The sequence below is a fragment of the Mustela putorius genome, unplaced genomic scaffold (assembly GCF_011764305.1).
Source record: "Mustela putorius furo isolate JIRA1106 unplaced genomic scaffold, ASM1176430v1.1 tig00000129_pilon_pilon_pilon, whole genome shotgun sequence".
Taxonomy (NCBI): domain Eukaryota; kingdom Metazoa; phylum Chordata; class Mammalia; order Carnivora; family Mustelidae; genus Mustela; species Mustela putorius.
This window is the reverse complement of record NW_025421290.1, coordinates 7,470,724-7,494,722: the sequence shown is the minus strand read 5'-3', so window position 1 is coordinate 7,494,722 and position 23,999 is coordinate 7,470,724. Positions and strand designations below refer to the sequence as shown.

The following is a 23,999-nucleotide window of genomic DNA, read 5'->3' as shown; positions in this document are numbered from 1 at the left end:
GAATGTGGACATAGTAGATATAGATTTTGGATGTCTCACTCCCATTTAATGGTACTAAATAACGGTATTGATTGTAAGTCTGTTCTAGGTAGAGAAAGATAAAATGCCTAATTTAAAACAAGGATTAAACAATGTTTGAGAATTAATTTTAGAACCCTTAAAAATGACAATTAACTTATCATCCTTTAGTAAATATCTATTAAACTCAAAATATTTCATATTGAATTTTCTAGATATCTTTGATATCTTTTGCAAGTATCAAAAATCAATAGTATTATTAAATCAATGTCATTTTATACCATCCCTCTCAAATATTTACTAGAAGGAAATAGGAAAGTACTGGCAAGATCAAATATATAAGTAATACCTTATATTATTCTTTTTGCAGATTTTACTTCATTCATTTGTTTAACAAATTTATTCAGCAAAACTTTGTTGAACACCTGCTCTTGCTAGATATTACCCTAGGCAACAGAACCGCAGCACTGAAAAAAACAGACAAAACCTCCTGCCCATGTACAACTACAGCTGATGATGTCTTCCAGTTTCAATTTATTTAGAGTGGGCATCTCTTTTGTCATGATGTGCATTTTTTGTAAGTCAGCAGTAGGCTCTCTATCAGAACTGAGTCCTCAGAAATATTTCAGTACATTACAACCAGGAAAAGCCTCCTTAGCTTATTTTTGTCAAGCTGGTAAGTATTTTTTATATTCTACATGATTTTTGTGATGTTTCTATTGCTGTTTAATCAATATTCTCAGTGGGAATTTATTGTCAGGATTAGTATTATGTGCCATAAAGCTGCTACTAAAATATGCCTGCCTTGAGTTTAAATCCCGATTTTGCCACTGTATGATTTTGATCAAGTCACCTAGCCTCTCTGTGTTTTTGTTATATCTTTAATGAGGAAATAATACTTTATAAATTTGTTGTAAGGATTAAATGAATTTACTCATGTGACTAGTCCATAGTAAATACTAGATAAGAATTACCAATTAGTAGAATTACATCTGAATTTCATCTAGTCATTTCTGAAAGTATACTTTTTGGTATTTTTAGTGAACAAATAAAAGTGTTTTAAAACTTTAAATGATATATTAGTAACACTTTTGTTTAATACCTTGCTTTAGTTGTACCATTAATTACACTGATAACCAGTTGAACATAACTAAAAATTGTAATGGTCTCATTAAGTCTTTATCCCTGAAAAAAACACTATTCTTGGAATTAGTAAGTGGAACGAATCCACATTTCTGTTGGTTCTCTTCTAATTGTCATTTGAAAATGGTATTTAAAATTATTTTGAGGGGCGCCTGGGTGGCTCAGTCAGTTAAGTGTTGGATTCTTGATTTCAGCTCAGGTCATGATCTCAGGGTGGTGAGATTGAACCCCACAATGGGCTCTGTGCTGGGTGTGGAGCCTGCTTGAGATTCTCTTCCTCTCCTGCTGCCCCTCCCCCTCACTTGCATGCATGCTCTCTCTCTTTCTCTCATTAAAAAAAAAGCTTTAAAATTGTTTTGAAAGTTTTGTACATGTATCCATGTGTGTTGTGTATGTGGTATTGGAAAAATAATGTCAATTAATTTAGCTTTAAATTAAAAAAAATTTTTTTTTTTAAAGATTTTTTATTTATTTATTTGGCAGTGAGACCATAAGTAGGCAGAGAGCAGGCAGAGAGAGACGGGGAAGCAGGCTCCCTGCTGAGAGAGCCTGATGCAGGGCTTGATCCCAGGACCCTGAGATCATGACCTGAGCTGAAGGCAGAGGCTTAACCCACTGAGCCACCTAGGTGCCCCTAGATTAAATATTTATTCTATTCTTGTTTTAGAAATTTTTTTTAAAGATTTTATTTATTTATTTGACAGAGAAAGATCACAAGTAGGCAGAGAGGCAGGCAGAGAGAGAGAGAGAGAGGAAGGAATCAGGCTCCCTGCTGAGCAGAGAGCCCGATAGGGGGCCTGATCCCAGGAGTCTGGGATCATGACCTGAGTAGTAGGCAGAGGCTTTAACCCACTGAGCCACCCAGGCGCCCCTTGTTTTAGAAATTTAAAAAATGTACTTACAAAGTTAAAATATATCATAAAATCATTAGAAATATGAATGATGAGGCAATAGGAAATAAGGGTATAAAAATATATAACTAGGTATGTTTACTTGATTATTTGTTGTTTTGTATACTTTTAGGGCATACTGATCTGTTTCTTCTTTAGTGTGCAGCTTTCAGGTTTAGCTTTAAAAATTCATCTTTTCTAAGGAGCAAGCCATAAAACATTCATTAAACATTTCTTATTTTTAGATTCTCCAAGAAACTCTGTATTTCTTGAAGAACTGAATGAGGCTGTTAAACCTCTCCAGGACTATGGAATTTCAGTTGCAAAGGTAGGAAGACATTTTTTGTTACTAAATTATTAGTGACAGACACTTTACAATTATATGACTTAAGGCTGAGTATCTAAGTATACTTATGTTTCACACCTTTTTCCAGACTGGAAAAATTTTTTTCCTACCGTTTTATGTATGAAAAAACAGAAGCACTGAAAGATAGTTCCAGGTTATTGTGTAAATTAATACATGAAGAAAAAAAGCTGTTCAGAATTCTTTGGCTTAGAATTTAATTTATTTTGTAAACTGTTTTATTGAGGCCATGGTTCAGTTTTCAATCTTATGGTTAGGCTTTGTTGTTTTGTTTTGCCTGACAAATATATTATAATAGATCTCTATATTCAATTATTTATTAAATTTCAGTTTATTAGCTCAGTTTATGACCACAAACTGAGGTATAAAAATTGAGGTAATTGCTTTTCTAGTCTTCTGAGTCTTTATAATTACTTATGTTTCAGTTTTCCCTTTATTTTTAGAATAAAGTAAAAACACACTAACTTGAAATGATATATTTAATTTTTTTCTCAAAAAAATGTTTAAACTTGTCATTGAGTATATGGAAAATTTCCATATGTGTCATAGATTAGATAGCTCCATGAGCTTTTCATTTAATCTTAGAATTTGTACCTCAGAAAATTGAATGGTTAAAACCCAGTGATTATTGAATTCTCTCAGATTAGTATCTACCTAACTTTCTGTGTACATTTATTCTTTCTTAGTTCGTTAGCCTTCTACCTTTGAGAGATGGTCACTGTCCCACTTGGTCCCTATAGCTAGAGTTCCCAGGGCAGGAAGCATAGAAAGGTTAACTAATCTTGGCTATTAAAGGGAAACTCTTTCCTCTACCCAGAGAACACTTTTGACATAAATGTGTGAATTTTCCCACACCAATCAGTTCTGTCACTAGCCGCCCACTTAGCCCAGATCTTACAGGTTAAGGGCTCAGTTCTATAAGACTCCTCCCCCTGCCGGCTTCAGATGCCAGTCCCAAGGAGTGGATTCCCAGGTTACCTACAACTTCTGCCTGACTTGGCTACAAATTGGGGGCTTTGATAATTTGCTGTAATGGCTCGCAGGATTAAGGGAAAACTAGTACTGGTTTATTATAAATGATGGAGCCCTGGAACAGCCCAATAGATGAGCTGCATAGAGTGAGGTCTGGATGTCTTGAGCACAGGAGCTTCTGTCCTTTTCTGGTTTGGACTGTGCCCACTCCTGGTACTTGGATGTGTTCACCGCCCTGAAAGCTCTCTAAGCCCTGTTGTTTAGGGTTTTTATGGAAATTCCATTATGTGGACATGATTGATTAAATCTTTGGCCCGTGGTGATTAATTCAATCTCCTGAGGGTAGGAGGTGGGACAGAAAGTTCAACCTAATCATGCCTTTGTCTTTTTGGTTAAGAGTCTCCATCTCAAAGCTATATAGGAGCCATCAGGGATCAGTCACCTCATTAGCATGCAGAAAGATACTCTTAAACACTACAGGGGTTTTCTTAGAAGCTCTTATATAAGGAACTGGGGTTAAAGACCAAATATTGGAACAAAAGATACCCCTATCACTCAGGAAATAGTAAGGGTTTCAAGAGCCCTGTGTGAGGAACCAGGGGCAAAAAGCAATTATCTGTTTCTTACTATATCACTGCTAATTACTTAAAAAAAATATTTTTTATGTCAATTCTATATGTAACTTTGTTAACTTTGGACAACTGATTTCACTCTAGAATGATAATGGTGCTCATCTTCAAGGTGCTTTTAATAAAGTTCTAAAGTTTAGAAATGAAATACTTGGCTGGTATGACATTCAAAAGGGATAATCATGTTGTTTATCTAGTAGCTAATAACTGTGTATCTAGTAACTAAAATAGAGTATTAAGGTTTATGCCCAGGGTGTTGCCTTTATGAACTAACAAAACTTAAAGTCTTGATTTTACAGTTGAGGATGCTAAGCTGTGTGGAAAGGAGACTGGGGAATAAGACAGACCTATATTGAGGACCTAGCTCACTCTCTGGCACACAATAGATACTGGGTAAATGTTTATGACCTTGAAATGAGGTGACTTTGTTCAGTCTTTTAGATAGATATGTGACTAAGATCTGGTCTATTTCCTTGGAGAATTTAGATCCTATATAGGGGAGAAAAAATATATTTGCAAATAATTTCAGAAATTAGCAGAACACAATCATTGTAATAGTTACAAATAAAATGCCATTTTAGGTTTAAAGGAAGGGAAGCTCATACCTGATTATCAGGGCAGAGGGTCATGTGTGGTAGTAGGAAAAACTTGACAAAAAGTAGCATTTTGAGATGGTCTTTAAAAGTTAAGATTTCAGGAAGAAGATGCAGATGAAGGAAACAATAAATTATAAATTAGACTAAATGTTCCAGTTAAGACAAAGCTGGGTATGATAACCAAACCCTACTCTGTAATATTTAGAAATTCATCCTAAAATAAAGGCTTCAGACATCTTCAAGGTAAATGAAGGAAAAAGATGTATCATGTAAGTGATGATCAGAAGAAAGCTGGTGTAGCTATCTTACTATATCAAAGCAGGTTTTATTTATTTATTTATTTTTAAAAAAGATTTTATTTATTTATTTGTCAGAGACAGAGGGAGAGAGAGCGAGCGAGCACAGGCAGACAAAGAGGCAGGCAGAGGCAGAGGGAGAAGCAGGCTCCCTGCCGAGCAAGGAGCCAGATGTGGGACTCAATTCCAGGACCCTGGGATCATGACCTGAGCCGAAGGCAGCTGCTTAACCAACTGAGCCACCCAGGCGTCCCATCAAAGCAGGTTTTAAAACAAAAAAACCTTTAGATCATCTTGACTCTTCATTTTGTTGTAAACAATCCATCAATAAATCTTTAGGTTCTATTATTAAAACTTCTTAAATCTTCTCACATCCTATACTTTCACCACACCCTGCCCCGTCTAAATCTTTTTCACTTCTCATCTGGGAAATTATAGTAGCCTTCTAATAATTGGTCTTTCTCCTTTAACTCTTGTCCCACTAAACTTTTCTCCACACATAATTCATATGTATCAGGTCACTTTGCTACCCCTTCCCATTAGATTAGGATAAAATAGAAACTTTCCCTTTTACTGACACTGGTTTCTTCTCTAATTTCATTTTTTGTCTCTTTACCTAGCTCAGTTTGTTCCTGAAACCTACAGGTCATTTTTTTGTTACTTGGACAAGCTAGAATTGTTTTTTTTCCATAAGGCCTTTGCAAATATTTTCCCTGCTGCTTAGAACTTCTCTCTTCCATATATTTATATAATCATATGCATCGTTCCATTCCTTCTGTTCTTTGTGCAAAGGTCATTCCCTCCTGTAAGCCTTCCTTGGTTACCTATCTAAAGTGTCCTGTCATACACTGTCCCCTTAGAATTTTTTTCTATATGGGACTTAACACTGCATATTAATTAGTTTTTAAAATTGTATCTACTTTTAGAATGTAAGTTCTAAAGATAAAGATTTTTATTTGGAACTTAACTGTACCCCTGGTGACTAGAAGACTGACTAACATTAGGTAGGTGTTCATATATATGTTGAATGGGATGAATGGAAAAAAAAAATCTATTGTCATAATGTCAATCATCCCCTATACTCTGACTTGTAAAAATTCTTGCTAACATTCAGTTTTTTTTGGGGGGGGTGTAGCTGTATTCTGACTTTTAATTCTAATTCTCTATTCCTAATACTTTTTTCTGAGGATCAGTTCTCCTTTTCTTGCTTTTGAAAATAAACATGGCTTCCCCACTTGTCATCCTGCTTCCTTTCAGACTCTGTTAAAATTAAATTGAGCAATGCACACACAGAGACACAGAAAACCCAGAACCCATTTAAAAAAAAAAAACAAAACTTACAAAGTCTAAAATGAAATAACTTTTTCTTCCAGCCTTAGTTTAAGTTTTGTTAGCAGCTACTCCTTGCCCCATCTCGAAACCTCTTCATTCTCTTTATCGCTTTCCTTTCTCCTCTATCCCATGCTAAAAACACATGCCCAGTCTTCTCGCTAGATCTCCTTGCTGGATTGGTGAAAAATCTCTTGAACCTCTTCTGTCCTTCTTTGCTTTACTTCAGGTGCCAGTCATCTTTGCCCTGCACTGATGTGATACTCATTTAACCTGCCTCCTTATCTTTGCGCTCACTTGCCTTCCATTGTGTCTTCATGTTGCTGCCAGGATTATCCTTCTATTTTTCACAGAGTCTAGATTATAAACTATCAAGGGCTGTTATGGCTGCTTTAATGTCATCAGTGATTAAGGTTCATTGTTTCTGTGGCACCATCCTCAGCAAGGGTTTCTCCTTTCAAGATGTTTTATGGTCCATGATTACTGCTGGTGCCCTAGCTGCCTTGTCTGTTTTTTGTCAGAAAGAAGTGGGAAAAGAGTGTAAGTCAGCTCCCTTTTAGGAACCATCTGGAATTCAATGCCAGTGACTTCAAACACTGTTCAGCCATCTGTACCTGTTGGGGAGTCTGGAAAAGTCTTTCATTGGGGCACTTGGGTTTAGAGAAGTTCTGTTAGTAAAACAAAAGAGAAGGATGGATTTGGGGTAAGAAACCAACAGTATCTGTATTCCAGCTGTTGAGATGCTTTCATGCTCCCAACTTACCACTTACTTCTGCTTCTTGGCTTTTACTCATGATTTTTTGCCCTGTCTTAATTGTTTCTTTCCTTTTCTACCTGGTTACCTCCAACTTGTTCCATAAGGATGAGTTAAATGTAAATGCTTAAGTACAATTAAATAGAACTATTAGGTGTAGAAATAATTCCTTAGGGTTACCTCAAGCACTTGAATAAATGAGCAATTATAGGATACAAATCAGAAAGAAAAGTAAAATAAAAAATCTGACCTGGAGACAGACTGTACTGCTTAATTTTCCTTCTTGTTTCCCTAACCAAGAAACTTGACCTTCTGATATATACTCTAAACCTTAAATATAATCTTTTAAAGGTTAATTGTGTCAAAGAAGAAACATCAAGATACTGTGGAAAAGAGAAGGATTCGATGAAAGCATATTTATTCAGGTAAAGTATTTTTTTGAGTGTGATAGGCAGATATAAAGCTATACTTCTAGAATGTTAAAATATACAAAATATCACTAAGTCAGAATAAAGTTGCATGCAGTAGGAGTCATATGAAGCTTAGCAAACAGTCTAAGCCATAGATTTTTTTTACCTGTGCTTCAGCTTTCTTATCTATAAAATGAGATAAAATAACTCTAAAACCTACCTCATTGGCTTGTTTTGAATATTACATGAGAATTCTTATGTAAATTCCTACTATATAAGTGCCTAAAAAGTAATCACTTAACAAATTTAGTGTTTTGAGTAGATCTGTCAGGTCCATATTTGGGTGTGGAAGAAATGTATTTTTGAAAGATCTGCCAATGTCCCAGTTAAAGATTCCTCTCCACTTTGGTATGCTAGTCTCTCTGAGGTTTCTCAGAGTCTTTTTCCCAAACTATTTGGATTTGGCCTAAGAAGAGGGGACAGATTCTGTCTCCTCAGAGATCAACTGCTAAGGACACTTCTTTTTCTCTGCAACTTGTCTTCTTTCCCAGCCCATTTAGGGAATGTGTGTATCTATGACTGGGAAGTTGGTAGGAAGCCTTGTTGAGACTCATGTGTTTTTCCCAGTCTTTTTGCCTAGCCCAGGGTCTAAGCTCCTCAAAGTCAATGTATTTATTGAGTGTAAATATTCAATAAATATTTTTGTGTGTTTTACGGTCAGCATGCTGGTAGGGGAGGAACATGGGGTAATAGATAACATTCAGGCTCTGACATCAAAGAACTTACAACCTACTGTATTAGAAAGACAAGAAAAATGAATTCCAAGGGAATATTTCTGTAATGCTTTTTGAAATTTTTTGTAGGGGCAACATCTTACTTAGAGAATTCCCTCCTGATACTCTGTTTGATGTGAATGCCATCGTTGCTCATGTTCTCTTGTAAGTATGGAGGTACCCATTCATTTGTTTATCTCTTGATTTCATTAGAGGCTACCACAGTCCATTAAAATATTTTAGGGTTTTAACATTATATTTGTAGGCATTCATTTCACATATATTACTGGTCTATCTTCTCCCTATGTAGAAGATCTCAAATGTCTTGAATGGCAGAGGATACAAAAACATTTTTATGTAGGAAATAGGAGAGGACATAATCACATGGTGATAGTATTGCTTTTCCTTTTGAGTATAACTGTGGAGTAAGGTTTTTACCAGGTAAGAAGCTCATTTTGCTATTCTCACTGGGATTTTTAAAATGTCTGGCTTGCTTCTCATCCCAGCCAGATTTTTCTGGAGTGTGTAGCTCTGTGCCTACTTGGTAGGTGCAGAAACAGTGCAAATAGTCCCAGCACACATCTTAGTGTTTACTGAGAGAGGGAGAGAGAGAGAATCTAAATTTAACTTCCCTGGCATGGAATCTTTACACCTAGGATTTAGGCCCACGAGGAGTCCATTCTTGTATTCTCCCCCTGAATGGAGTCTGGTTTCCTCCTCAGTGACACAGCTAGAAGCTACAACTTAATCAGGGATACAGGTTACAGGGACTTTTCCAGTTTAATGTTATATTAGGACTGCTGGCACTTAGACCTTTGCTGACATTGGGTATCTTTGCTGTCTACTTGGCTACCCTATTCCTTCTCCTCTTGGACTGGATTCCCGTAAAAATGGGTGAAAGTTAAATGACAGGAAACTCAAAACTTATAGGTGAAAAGTTGTGGTTATCATTTTGAAAATGGACACTTTTAAATGTTCCAGTACCCATCATATATAAATGAAAAGATTTTAGAAATCCCTGCCAGTGATGGAGCCTAAGACCTGTAGACTAAGAAGCCACTTGTAAAGAGTAAGTGGTGGCATTTTGGAGAGGAATTCCAAAGAGCTGGTATGGCTTCTGTTCTCTAGGAATATAGTGTTTTGTTGCATAGACAGATACAGAAACAGGAAATATTAAGTAATAAGTAAATTGGTAGCAACTTCTATGTATGAGGGAATAAGGATCCACAACACAGGGAAAAATTTCTTGTGTCTAGAATGAAGGCGGATATTTGTTAAGAAGGCTTCCTGGTGGAGGTGGCACTTGGGATGAATCTTAAAGGATAAGCGGGAGTTTGCTTGGCGAAGAAACAGAAGATGGGGAGGCGGGGGAAACTGAGCAAAGGCATGGAGGTTAGAATACTTTGGGAGGGGGCAATTTTTTTTTTTAAATAAAATTTTTAAAAGATTTTTATTTTTTTGAGAGAGAGCAGGGGGAGAGGCAGAGGGAGAAGCAGATGCCCTGCTGAGCAGGGAGCCCGATATAGGGCTTGATCCCAGGACCCTGGGATCATGACCTGAGCCAAAGGCAGACACTTAGCTGACTGAGCAAACCCGGATGCCCTATGGAGGGGTGCAGTTTTTACTGCAGTATGAAATGTGAAACAGGAGAGGAGAGCAGAAAAGTAGGTATGGGGTTCAGATGAAAGGATCTTTGTTTACCATGTGAAGAAGTTAAGGCTTTGGAGTAGCCACTGAAGAGTGAGGAGTTTAGCTCCAAGCCAGAATCCTTGTGTGACCTATGAGTCATGACCATAGGCAATTACGGTCTTTGTCTGGCAGCTCTCATAGGGGAAACGTGCCCTGCCCGCACCAGCCTGGCTGTGTGCCCAGTGCATTATTTTCTAAAAAAATTGAGATCTAGGACTCAGGCACCTAGGCCAGACATGCTCATATGTAACCTGTATTTCTAGCCCAGGTGTCCCTATACAGAGGCCTCCTTATCAGGGACCTTGACTGAGGCACCTCCTAGGCACATTTGCTAAGACCTTCTTATCAGAGGTCTTTGGTTGAGGCACTTTCCTCCACTTGACTCAGTATCTTTCCGTGTCTGGCTCTTCCCCCTTCCTTTCCCCTTGGACCACAAGTCTATAGTCAAGAGCCTTTTGTTTGGGGCCCCTTGGAATGAGGTGCCCCCATGCATGTGACTGCATCCACCTGACCCTTGCCTAATGCTGGCCCATGGTGGTTGTGGCAAGGAATGGAGCCCTGTGGAACTGCGCCTCTCTATTGGCCTCTGGCTTGCCCTCCTGTTACAGTGAGGGAATAAAGACTTGATTGTTACTTAAGTTTGGCTCACTATCTTGACCACCTCAATGTTTGATTGCTCACTAGAGGGTTGTAGGCAGTAAGTGATGTAATCAGATTAGTACCTTCGAGCTCTTTCTGGTGGACGTGAGACAGATTTGTGAAGTCCAAGCACACATAGAAAGCATTGTGTGTCTATTATACAACCTAGGGAGGTAAAATAGAGATAGCAAAGAGGGGATTTTCTTTTTAATGCTTAGGGGGTGAAGTTAACTGGATTTGCTAAGGGCTAATTTGGTAATAATCAGCAAGACTACAAACTCGAAGCTAATCCCTAATCTCTTCTTTTCTGTCTTTCCAATCTTACTCTACCCCAAATCCTCTCTGATTAACATCTGAAGTAGGCAAGGAAGAAGAACAGATTGACAGGGGAAGATATTTTAATAAGGGGAATGCCCATCAGACCTGAGTCTCCAGTAGGGACCTGTGGGAATTTGAACCACTGAGGAGTAGAGATGTAGGTGTAGTCAACATACAGGTTATTCAGGGAGCATTTGACACAACACCAACACTCATGGGAAGAAGAAACTGAGGCGGGGGGGGGGAATGTAAATGTAGAATTGCAAAGAGGCAATGTCCTCATTTTAATTTAAAATGTAAGAAAAATGACGTGTGGAATATAGTATTTTACAAAAATTCTCTGTAGTGATATTTAGAATGTTGAAGAACTGTGCTAGATAATGTGCCATGTCATAGCCGCACCTTCCAAATAACCGTGAGGAAAAAAATACCTTTCAATTTGACATTCTGCTTTAAGGTGCTAAAACCATCAGTTTGAAATATCCAGTGCCTGGCAAGCAGTTTCTCTCCTTAATGCCCATCACCCATTTAGCCCATCTCTGGCCCACCTCCCTCCATCAATCTTGTTTGTTCTCTATAGTTAAAGCTCTGTTCTATGGTTGCCTCTTCCCTATCCCACCCCCATGTTCATTTGATTCTTAAATTCTACATCTGCATGAGAACATATGGCATTTGTCTTGATGATACACTCTGGGTCCATCCACATTGTTGCATATAGCGAGATTTCATTCTTTTTTTTTTTTTTTTTTTTTAAGATTTTATTTATTTATTTGAGAGAGAGACAGTGGGAGAGAACATGAGCGAGGAGAAGGTCAGAGAGAGAAGCAGACTCCCCGTGGAGCTGGGAGCCCGATGCGGGACTCGATCCCGGGACTCCGGGACCATGACCTGAGCTGAAGGCAGTCGTCCAACTGAGCCACCCAGGCGTCCCGAGATTTCATTCTTTTTGATGGCTGAGTGATATTCCATTATGTATATACATATATGCACACACATACACGTACCACATCATCTTTACTCATCAGTTGATGGACATTTGTGTTCTTTCCATAGTTTGCTTGTTCTTAGTAATGCTGCCATAAACATTGGGGTGCATGTATCCCTTCAATTCAGTATTTTGTATCCTTTGGGTAAATATCTAGTAGTGCGAGAACTACACTGAATTCTAGGGTAGTTCTATTTTTAACTTTGTGAGGAACCTCCATACTCTTTTCCTGAGTGGCCACACCACTTGTTTCCTTTGTTGTTAATTTTAGGCATTCTGAGGTGGTATTTGATTGTAGTTTTGATTTGTATTTCCCTGATGATGAATGATGTTGAATGATCTGGATGTCTTCTTTAGAAAAATGTCTATTGATGTCTTCCACCCATTTCTTAACTAGGTTATTTGTTTTTTGGGTATTGAGTTTGTTCTTTATAGATTTTAGATATTAATTCTTTATCTGATATGTCATTTGCATATATCTTCTCCCATTCCAAAGGCTACCTTTTTGTTTTATTGATTGTTTCCATTGTTGTGTAGAAACTTTTTATCTTGATGAAGTCCCAGTGGTTCATTTTTGCTTTTCTTCCCTTACCTCCAGAGATGTATGTAGTAGGGAGTTGCTATGGTTGATGTCAAAGAGATAGTGCCTTTGTTCTCTAGGATTTTGATGCTTTCCTATCTCACATTTAGGTCTTTTGTCCACTTTGAATTTATTTTTGTGTATTGTGTAAGAAAGTGGTCTAGTTTCATTCTTCTGCATGTTCCTATCCAGTTTTCCCAATACCATTTGTTGAAGAGACTGTCCTTTTTCCGTTGGATATTCTTTCCTGCTTTGTTGAAAATTAGCCTCCCTTACCCATTCGTTTAAAAAAAATTTTTTTTTTTTTTAGATTTTTAGATTATTGGAAAATGTATTGTATGGTCTCCATCTTTTTGTAGTATTTGAGGCCTGATTTGTGACCTAGTATGTGATCTATTCTGGAGAAGGTCCCATGTGCACTTGAAAAGAATGTGTATTCTGCTGCTCTGAGCTGAAGTGTTGTGAATATATCTGTTATTTTAAGTCCATGTGGTCCAGTGTATCATTCAAAGCCATATTTCTTTGTTGATTTTCTGCTTGGATCGTCTGTCCATTGATGTAAGTGGGGGTGTTAAAGTCCCCTACTATTATTATTTTATTACTAATGCATTCCTGTATGTTTGTTATTTAATTATATTATATATTTGGGTGCTCCCAAGTTGGGGGCATAAATATTTACCATTGTTAGATCTTCTTGTTGGATAGACCCCTTTATTATGATGTAGTGCCCTTTTTCCTCTCTTGTTATAGTCTCTTTAAAATCTAGATTCTCTGATATTAGAATGGCTACTCTGACTTTGTTTTGACATCCATTTGCATGGTAAATATTTCAACATACCTTCACTTTCAATCTATAGGTGTCTTTAGGTCTAAAATGAGTCTCTTATAGGCAGCATATATTGAAGGGTTTTTTTTTTTTAATCCATTCTGACACCCTGTGTCCTTTGGAGCTTTTAGTCCATTTATATTCAGAGTGATTTTTTGATAGATATGAACTTAGTGCCATTTTATTACTTGTTTTGTTGTTGTTTCTGGAGATTTTCTTTGTTCCTTTCTAGTCTTTGTCACTTTTGATCTTTCTTTCCCATTTAGAGAGTATCCTTTAATATTTCTTGAAGGCTAGACAAACTCCTTTTGTTTGTCTAGGAAGCTCTTTATCTCTCCTGTTCTGAATGACAGCCTTGCACGATAGAGGATATGAAGAGCATAAGAGCTGTATATTTTTCCCATTTAGCATGTTGAATATATCGTGCCACTTTCTTCTTGCCTGCTGAGTTTCTGTGGAGAGATCTTTTGCTAACCTTATTCGCCTTCCCTTATTTGTTAGGGACTTCTTTTGTTTTGCTTCACTTAGTATTTTTTCCTTATCTCTAGATTTTGCAGATTTTACTATGATCTCTCTTGGTGTTGGCCTGATTTTGTTGATTTTGATGGGAGTTCTCTGTGCCTCCTGGATTTGGATAGCTGTTTCCTTTCCCAGACTGGAAAAGTTGTTAGCTGTAATTTCTTCAAATAAACCTTCTGCCCTCTTTTCCCAATTCTTCTGGGACTCCTATGATACAAATGTTATTATGCTTTATAGAATCACTGAGTTCCCTAGGTCTACATTGATGATCCAGTATTTTTATTTCCCTCTTCAGCTTCATTATTTTCTATAATTTTGTCTTCTGTATCACTTATTTGTTCCTCTGCTTCTTCCATCCTTGTAGTCATTACATCCAGTCAGTTTTGCATCTTGGTTATTGCAGTTTTCATTTCAGCCTGACTACATTTTAGGTTTTTTATCTCTTGGATAAGGGTCTCCCTGCTGTCTTCTGTGCTTTTCTCAAGCCCAGCTAGTATCCTTATGATTGTTGCTTTACATTCTGGATCAGGAATATTACTTATATTTGTTTTCATTAGATCCTTGGCAGTGTGATCTTTTCTTATTCTTTCTTTTGGGATGTATTCCTCTGTCTTGGCATTTTGTATAGGTCTCTGTTTTCTTCTTTGTGTTAGGAAAGCCTGTTATGGGGGCACCTGGGTGGCACAGTTGGTTGAGTGTCTGCCTTTGGCTCCGGTCATGATCCCAGGGTCCTGGGATTGAACCCTACATTGGGCTTCCTGCTCAGCAAGGAGCCTGCTTCTCCCTCTTGCTCAGCGGAGATCCTGCTTTTCCCTCTCTCTCTGCTGCTCCCTCTGCTTGTGTTCTCTCTGTGTCAGATAAATATATAAGGTATCAAAAAAAAAAAAAAGGAAAGAGAAGAAAGCCTGTTATCTTTCCTGCTCTTGAGAGTAATGGTTTTATGAAGTAGAGGTCCTGTACTGTCCAGGGCCTGGTGCTTCAGGAAGTGTGTCAGAGTGTATACTCTGATGCTGTGTTTTTGGCCTCTCTTTCCTTCAGGTCAGTCCTCTTCAGAGTTTCTCCTTGCCTGCAGTGGCGAGTGTTTGAATCTTGGCCAGAGTGTGGCACGTTTTAACTAGTGTATTCCTGTCTTTTTTTTTTTTTTTTAAAGGTTTTATTTATTTATTTGATGGATAGAGATCACAAATAGGCAGAGAGGTGGGCAGAGAGAGAGGAGGAAGGAGAGAGGAAGCTAAGCAGAGAACCCGATGTGGGTCTCGATTCCAGGACCCTGGGATCATGACCTGAGCCGAAGGCAGAGGCTTAAACCCACTGAGCCACCTAGGAACCCATTTTTTAAAAAAGATTTTATTTATTTATTTGACAGAGAGAGAGGTCAAAAGTAGGCAGAGAGGCAGGCAGAGACAGAGAGCAGGCTCCTCACTGAGCAGAGAGCCCGATGTGGGCCTTGATCCTGGAACAGAGATCACGACCTGAGCCAGACGCAGAGGCTTAACCCACTGAACCACCCAGGCACCCTCCCCTCTGTTAAAAGAGACCTGATGCTATTTCCACTAGAGCTGAAGCTTTATAGAGCTTTATGTTTAGTAGATGTGGTATATGGAGGATGAAGGGTTGTGCTGGTCTTCTTGGAGAGGGTCCCACCACGCTGGTTCTTAGGCACGCTTGTCCAAGAAAGCAGCAGCAGCAACAGAACACAGGGGGCAAGGCTTGGTGTAAGCTGTTTAGCCTACCACTGTTGGCATTGTGCTGCTTATTGAAATTAGTTTATGCTAGGTGGAGGGGGAGGGAAATGGGGCCAGCCCTCTCTCTTGCCCCTAGAGAGGGGAGTATATGCCTGCCACTGTCCAGGAAGTCCTCCTGGAAGGGCAAAGAATCTCCCCTCATGTGTCCTACGCATCCCTCAGATACCTGCCTTTACCCTGTCTTTGTCCAGCAGGGCTGCCCTCCTGATAGCACAGTGCACCTTGGGGTCTATCCCAGGCAGACTGGTTGTGTTTTAAAACTCCAAACTTTAAGGACCTGGCATGGTGGGGTCCTACAGTGTCCTATAGGGCAGGGTCTCACTGTGCTGAGAGTGATACAGGTTTGTCCCAGAAGAGTAGTCACACCAAAGTGCAGAGGTTTGGAGTTTGTTTGTAAACCGCAACAAAGAGCTGGTGTTCAGGTTAGCAGCCCTCAGCAGGTGTCTTTGCATCTATGCTGAGAGGTGGAGAGGGAAACAGTGCATGCTGGCTCTTTAGTCCATCTCTCCCAGATGCGCTTCAAGAATGGGGAACTGCCTCTCCTAGTGAGTTCCAAAGAATCCTACGATCAACATCTGCCTCCAGGCTATCTGCCTTCTTTCTCCACAGGAGAACTGTAGCCCCTGCCAGGATCCACACCAATCTTGCTGTGGACAGCTAAAACTCTAGTCTTTGAGCCCCACTGGTTGTCAAAAAATATTGAAAATAAGCTCCTCTCATTCTCCCTGTCAGTTGCTCTGGGGAAGTGTTTTCCATATGCAGTCCCCTGTGCATTCCTCTTTCCCTCTCTCCTTCCCTCCTCTGTGACCAGAGTTCCCTGCCCTCTGCAGCACCCATGATCTATTTCTCCCCCAAACCACATCTCTGCACCTCCTACCTTCCATGATACGTCTTCTTCTCTCCCTCTAGATGTGCAGTTTGTTCTGTCAGTCTTCAGATCAATTTTGTCCTAAACAAACAGCTTGATTAAAGAGAAGAGTTAGTAAATCAAACCTAGGTTCTGCAACTTGTGAATTTCTGCCCATGGTACTGGGAATTCTCTCTCTCTGGGATGTGATTATGAGTGTACAAGACACCACTACTAGTCTCTTACCCTTCCAATTTAGAGGATGAACTAGATATTTTTAAAAAGACTTTAATTTTTAGAGAGAGAGCATGAGCATAAACGGGGATTAGGGGCAGAGGGGGAAGGAGAGAGACCAGCAGACTCTGTGCTGAATGCAGAGCCTGATGTGTGGCTTGACCTCAAGACCCTGAGATCATGACCTGAACCAAAATCAAGAGTTGGATGCTCAGCTGACTGACTGTGCCATCCAGGTGCCCCTAGATTTGGTTTTTCTTTTGTTTTGTTTTAGAGCAGTATTAGATTTAGAGAAAATTGAGCACATAGTGCAGAGAATTCTGTATAACTCCTTTCTCTTCTGTGTTCAGTTTCCCTTATTGTTAACATTTTGCATTAGTGTGGTACATTTGTTACAACTGATGAACCAATATCAATATATTATTAACAAAAGTCCATAGTTTACAGTAAGATTCAGGCTTTCTGTTGTACAGGTCTGTGAGTTTTGACAAATGTATAATGATACATATTCACCATTATAATATCAAACAGAATAGTTTCACTAGCCTGAAAAAAATCCCATGCTTCACCTATTTATCCCTCCTTTCCACTCCCCAACCACTAATCTTCTTACTGTCTCTATAGTTTTGCCTTTTCTAGAGTGTCATATAGTTGGAATCATAGAACTGTAGATTTTCAGATTGACTTATTTTACTTAGCAATATTTATTTAAGTTTCTTCCATGTCTTTTCATGGTTTGATGGCTCATTTTTAAAAAACTTTTAATTCTAGTATACCTAACATACAGTACTATATTAGTTTCAAGTGCACAAATTAGTGATTCAGCAACTTTCATACATCAACTGGTGCTTATCATGACAAGTGCACCTCTTAATCCCCATCACCTATTTTACCCATCCACCCCATCCACCTCCCCTCTAGTAACCATCAGTTTGTTCTCTATAGTAAGAGTCTGTGTCTTGGTTTGTTTCTCTCTCTCTTTTTTTTTTTGCCTTTGCTCTTTTTTTTTGTTTCTTAAGTTCCATGTGTGAGTGAAGTCATATGGTATTTATCTTTCTCTGACTTATTTCACTTAGCATTATACTCTCTAGCTCTATCCAAGTTGTTGCAAATGGAAAGATTTCATTCTTCTTCATGGCTGAACAATATTCCATTATATATATAAACACACAGATACACGTACATATATGTGTGTACATATACACACATGTGTATGTATACATATATACACATATGTGTATACATGTACATATATACATATGTACACACACACACACACCACATCATTATCCATTCATCTGTTGATGGACATTAGGCTGCTGCCATAATTTGGCTATTATAATTAATGCTGCAATAAACATGAGGGTGCATGTATCCTTTTGAACTAGTGTTTTGGTATCCTTTGGATAAACACCTAGTAGTGCAGTTGCTGGATCATAGGGCAGCTCTATTTTTAACTTTTTGAGTTAAAAACACTGTTGCATACTGTTGCAGAGTGGCTATATCAGTTTGCATTCCTACCAAAAGTACATGAGGATTCCTTTTTCTCCACATACTGTTGCAGAGTGGCTATACCAGTTTGCATTCCTACCAAAATTACATGAGGATTCTTTTTTCTCCACATACTCACCAACACTTGTTTCTTGTGTTTATTTATTTATTTTGAGAGAGAGAGAGAGAGTGGGGGAGGGACAGAGAGGGAGGGAAAGAGAATCTTAAGCAAGCTCCATGCCCAGTATGGAACCCAACACCAGGCTTGATCATATGACCCTGAGATCTTGACCTAAGCCACAATTAGGAGTCTGGACACAACCAATTGAGGCACCCAGGCACCCATGTTCCTTGTGGTTTTGATTTTAGCCATTCCAACAGGTGTGAGGTAATATCTCACTGTAGTTTTAATTTGCATTTCCCTAATGATAAGTTATGTTGAACATTTTTTCATGTGTCTGTTGGCCATCTAGATGTCTTCTTTGGGGAAATGTCTGTTTATTTCTTCTGGTTGGCTCATTTCTTTTATCACTGAATAATATCCCATTGTGTGGCTATACCAGTGTTTGTTTATACATTCACCTATTGAAGACATCTTGGTTGAGTCCAAGTTTTGACAATTATGAATAAAGCTTCTATAAATGTTCATGTGTAGGTGGGCTGTACTATTTTGTATTCACACCCACAATGAATGAATGAGTTCCTGTTGCTCCACATCCTTGTCAGCATTTGGTATTGTCAATTTTTTTAAAAAAAGATTTTATTTATTTATTTGACAGAGATCACAAGTAGGCAGAGAGGCAGGCAAAGAAAGAGAGGGGAAGCAGGCTCCTCACTGAGCAGAGAGCCTGATGCGGGGCTCGATCCTAGGACCCTGGGATCATGACCTGAGCTGAAGGCAGAGGCTTTAACCCACTGAGCCACCCAGGTACCCCAGTATTGTCAATTTTTAAAAAAATTTTTAACCATTCCAGTTGTGATATCTCATTGTTTTAATTTGCAGTTTCCTAATTACATATGATGTTGTGCATCTTTTAATATCCTTATTTTCCATCTGTGTATTTTCTTTGGTGGAATATCTATTTGAATCTTTTGTCCATGTTTACTTTTATTTTTTTAAAGATTTATTTATGGTCCTTTGGTCCTTTGCTCTGGTCCATCACAGTAGACAAGGGGAAGGGAGGAGAACTGAATGGGAAGAAAGAGAGAAACAAACCATGAGAGACTCCAGACTCTGGAAAGCAAACTGAAAATTACAGAAAGGAGGGGGTGAGGGGAATGGGGTAGCTGGGTAATGGGTATTAAGAAGGGCACAAGTGGTGATGAGCCATGGATGTTATACATGACTAATGAATCATTGAACACTACATCAAAAACTACCAAAAAAAAAAAAAAAAAGATTGATTTATTTTAGAGGGGTGGGGGGCCCAGAGGGAGAGAAAGAGAATCTCAAGGAGACTCCCTGCTGAGCGTGGAGCCCTACAATGGGCTCAGATTCATGACTCTGAGATCATGACCTGAGCCAAAATCAAGAGTTGGATGTTTAACAGACTGAGCCACCCATATTTTTTTTTGCCCCATCTTTTGCCCGTATTTTAATTAGATTGTTTTCTTATTGTTGAAGTTTTGTGTTTTTGACAACCAAAAAGTCTTTTTAAATTTTATTATTTATTTTACTGAAGTATAATTGACACACAATAGCCTATTAGTTTTTGGTGTACATGATAGTAATTTGATATTTTTATACGTTGGCAAATTATTCTAACACTTGCCATCTGTCACCATTAAAGTTATTATAATACCATTGACTGCTGTCACCATGTTGTGCTTTCATCTCCATGACTTATTTATTTTTTATTTTCTTTGCTGCAGCACTTTATTTTCCTCACACAATGATGCTTTGCTGGGGCCTAATGTTTTCACAGAACAATAGAAACCAAAATTTACTGCCTGTCTTAAACAATTGAGAAAATCCTTCCATAAGTTAAAAGGATGAATACATTTACAGTTGTAAATGCAAACTGTTTTCCAGCTTATGGCAATTAACAATCCACAGTGTTCTGCCAGGAAAACATTGGGTAAGAAAGGAAAGTGGGTCCTTAGGTTCAGACATTTCCAAGCCTGTCAGACCAGCAAGATAGAAATGACAGCTGGTTCAGTATTCTTGCCAGCCTCTAGAGAAATCCTCGAATAGGCAGCTCTTACACATTAATAACCTGCACAGATCAAGAACCTTATGGTCTGGCAGATTCTTATCAAACCGATGGATTTCTCTTTATATGACTTTATTTTATAACTGAGAGTTTGTACCTTTTAATCCCCTTCACCTATTTTGCCCTCAGCCCCTCCCACCTTGAATCTGTTTTGTTCTTTTTTTTTTTTTTTTTAGATTTCACATGTAAGTGAAATCATATAGTATTTGTCTTTCTCTGTTTGACTTACTTGACTTAGCAGAATACACTTCGGGGTCCATCTGTGTTATCTCAAATGGTAAGATTTCATTCTGTTTTATGGCTGAGTAATACTACAATATGTGTATATGTATGTGTTACATTTTAAAAAATCCATTCATCCATGGATAGTTAGATTGCTTCTATATTTTGGCTATTGTAAATAATGGTGCAATGAATATAGGAATGCATATATTTTTACAGATTGGTATTTTTGTTTCCTTCAGATAAATACCCACAAGTGGAATTGTTGGATCATATGGCAGTTCTATTTGTAATTTTTTAGGAAAGTTCCATGTTGTTATCCATAGTGGCTCTACCGATTTACATTTCCAACAGCACTGTACAAAGGATCCTTTTTCTTTATAGCCTAAGAGCACTTTTTTTTTTTTTTTTGGTCTTTTTGATAATAGCCAATCTGACAGGTGTAAGGTGATATTGTAGTTGTGATTTGCATTTCTGTGATGATTATTATTGATTAGTGATGTTGAGCATCTTTTCATGCACCTGTTGGCCATCTGTATGTCTTTTTTGGAAAAATGTCTATTCAAGTCCTCTGCTCATTTTTTAATTAGATTATTTGGGAATTTTAAAGTTGTGTAGGTTCTTTATATATTTTGGATATTAACTCCTTATAGGATGTACGATTTGCTGATATCTTCTTCCATTCAGTAGGCTGTCTTTTCCTTTTACTGATGATTTTCGTCACTGTGTAAAAGCTTTTTAGTTTGATGTAATCCCATTTGTTTGTTTGTTCTGAAAGCCTGTGTTGCTCTTTGCCTGGTCCAAAAAATTATTGCTAAGATAGATATCAAAGAGCTTACTGCCTAGGCTTTCTTCTAGGAGTTTTATGATTCCAGGTCTTACATTCAAGTCTTTAGTCCATTTTGGATGTATTTTGGTACATGGTATAAGATAGTGGTTCAGTTTTATTCTTTTGCATGTAGCTAACCAGTTTTCCCAACACTATTTAGGAGTTCTTTTGTATATTTTGAATGCAAATTCTTTATTACACATGTTGCAAATATTCTCTTCCGGGCTTGGCTTTGTTTCATTCTCTTAACGTGTCTTTCACAAAGCAGGAGTTTTTAATAATAATAAGTCCAGCTTAACATTTTTCATGGATGTACTTTCAGTGTTATATCCAAAAATTCATTGCCAAATCCAAGGTCATCAAGATTTTCTATGTTATCTTTTATAAGATTTATGGAAGACGTTTGTATGTTTTATATTTAGATCTTTGATTCATTTGAGTTATTCCTGTGAAAGTGTAAAGCCAGTGTCTAATTTCATTTGTTTGCATGTGGATGTCCAGTTGTTTTAGCTATCCTTTCTTCATTAAATCACTTTCTGCTCCTTTGTCAAAGATGAGATTCTATTTGTATTTATTCTCTTAATGTTTTAATGGTTTCAATTTTAAACATAATCTTTGATGTTTGGAGTTTAACTAGTATAGAAATGGATTTAGCTCTATACTAGCCAGGTAGCTACACAGTTGTGTCAATACAACTCAATACAACTGAGATTAGTGAATCTCTTTATTATTCAAGATGTTACCTTTTATAATTAAATGCTCATGTATATATATATTTGGGTCTATCTTTGGGCCATTTCATATATATATATACTGGTACCATTGCTATATATATATATATATATATATATATATATATATACATGCACACACATACACACACACTGGTACCATTGCTTTAATTATTGAGGCTTTATAATATGAAGGTCTTATATATTTCATATGAGCAGGCCTTTATATTTCTGTTTTCAGAATTGCTTGTTTTGTTTACATATGACATTAAAATTAGTTCATCCAGTTTCTTCCCCTCCCTGACTAAATCCTACTGGCATTAAATTTATAAATTATTTTAGGGATGATTGGTATCTTTATAATGAATCTTCCCATTCTGGAACCTGACGTCTTTCCATTTGTTCATCTTTTCTTTTGTGACCTCCAGTAGAGTTTTAGTGTTTTCATGACTTATGACTGGACACTTCAGTATATTGCTAGGTATTTTATCTCTTTAGTTTCTATTGTAAATGGTTTATTTTCTTTCATTGTCTAATAGCATGCACATATTGATATTTTATGTGTGTATATATATGTATAATATATGTGTATGGGAAACAAGTATAATGTATAATTATAGTTATATGCATTAAGTTTATGTCCTTTGACCTTATTGAATTTTTATTATTTTAAAGAAGACTGGAAAAACAAACTTAGATTACAGTAATATGTTTATTGTAGAATGCATGAGAAATATAGAAAGCCATAAAAAACCCTTGTAAAATTCATAATAATCCCATTACCCAGAGCTAAACAGTTATTTACTTATTTATTTATTTATTTTAGTTTATATCCTTGAGTTTCTTCCCTAAGACGCTGTTATATTTATTTATTTATTTATTTTTAAAGATTTTATTTATTTATTTGACAGAGAGATATCACAGGTAGGCAGAGAGACAGGCAGAGAGAAGAGGGTAAGCAGGCTCCACGCTGAGCAGAGAGCCTGATGCAGGGCTTGATCCCAGGACCCTGAGATCATGACCTGAGCTGAAGGCAGAGGCTTAACGCACTGAGCCACCCAGAGGCCCCAAAACACTGTTATTTGATTTTAAATATATACATAAGAACTTTGTCTTTTTTCTAAGACACCACTACCTGATACTAAATAAATATATGAACTATGTGTGTGTATATATATAAGTATATTATATAGTAGGTATATAATTATATATAAATAATTCTTTTAAGTTTAAGCATTTTATTAGGCAATAAACTGATGAGCCAAAACTCATTGGCATTTATTCAGACATGTTAATTTCAATTAACTTGTCAGTTATTTGACTCAAGTCTTCTTCTTAGCCTTATTATAATCAAGAAGAAGAAATATTTGTATGTAATATTTAGATTGTTTTTATATTTCTCAAAATGCTTGTATATGTACTCAAAACTTGTATTTGAGAATATTTGTATTGCTTTATTTGACTTTTAAAAACATGTAAACCTATGCTAATTTTTTTTTTCTTCAAAGCATTTGAACTTGTTCCTTATGTAGAATGTTTTCATTGAGAATTCTTTGACAACAGAAAAGATCAAGGTTTTAGCTAACTTTTTTTCTCTGAACATAGGAAAGTTGTGTTTAGGAAAAAGATTAAGTTAGTAAAAATAGAAGAATAGGAAAACACATTAAGTTAGGGTAAGCATTACACAAAATATTTAAAGAATTATCTATTTTTGGACCATTATGGCCAGTTAAGTAGTGGTTTTTTTTTAAGATTTTTTAAATTTTTATTTATTTGAGAGAGAGACAGTGAGAGAGAGCATGAGTGAGGAGAAGGTCAGACGGAGAAGCAGACTCCTCATGGAGCTGGGAGCCCGATGCGGGACTTGATCCCAGAACTCCAGGATCATGACCCGAGCCGAAGGCAGTCGTCTAACCAACTGAGCCACCCAGGCGCCCCTTAAGTAGTGTTTTTGGTA

At 37.4% G+C, this 23,999-nt stretch overlaps 1 protein-coding gene across 5 annotated transcripts in view; it reads left to right on the top strand.

Moving 5' to 3' along the window:
* Positions 1 to 23,999, top strand: part of TXNDC16 (thioredoxin domain containing 16) — a 106,593-nt gene that overhangs the window by 11,467 nt on the left and 71,127 nt on the right. For 4 of the 5 annotated variants that reach the window (XM_004738789.3, XM_004738788.3, XM_004738787.3 and 1 more), the window contains 4 exons: positions 389 to 694; positions 2,297 to 2,379; positions 7,343 to 7,416; positions 8,265 to 8,339. In XM_004738789.3, the coding sequence (XP_004738846.1) occupies positions 532 to 694; positions 2,297 to 2,379; positions 7,343 to 7,416; positions 8,265 to 8,339 (395 nt within the window). In that variant the 5' untranslated portion in view covers positions 389 to 531. The remainder of the gene's footprint in view (positions 1 to 388; positions 695 to 2,296; positions 2,380 to 7,342; positions 7,417 to 8,264; positions 8,340 to 23,999) is intronic. The other variant, XM_004738790.3, reaches the window with a different exon arrangement.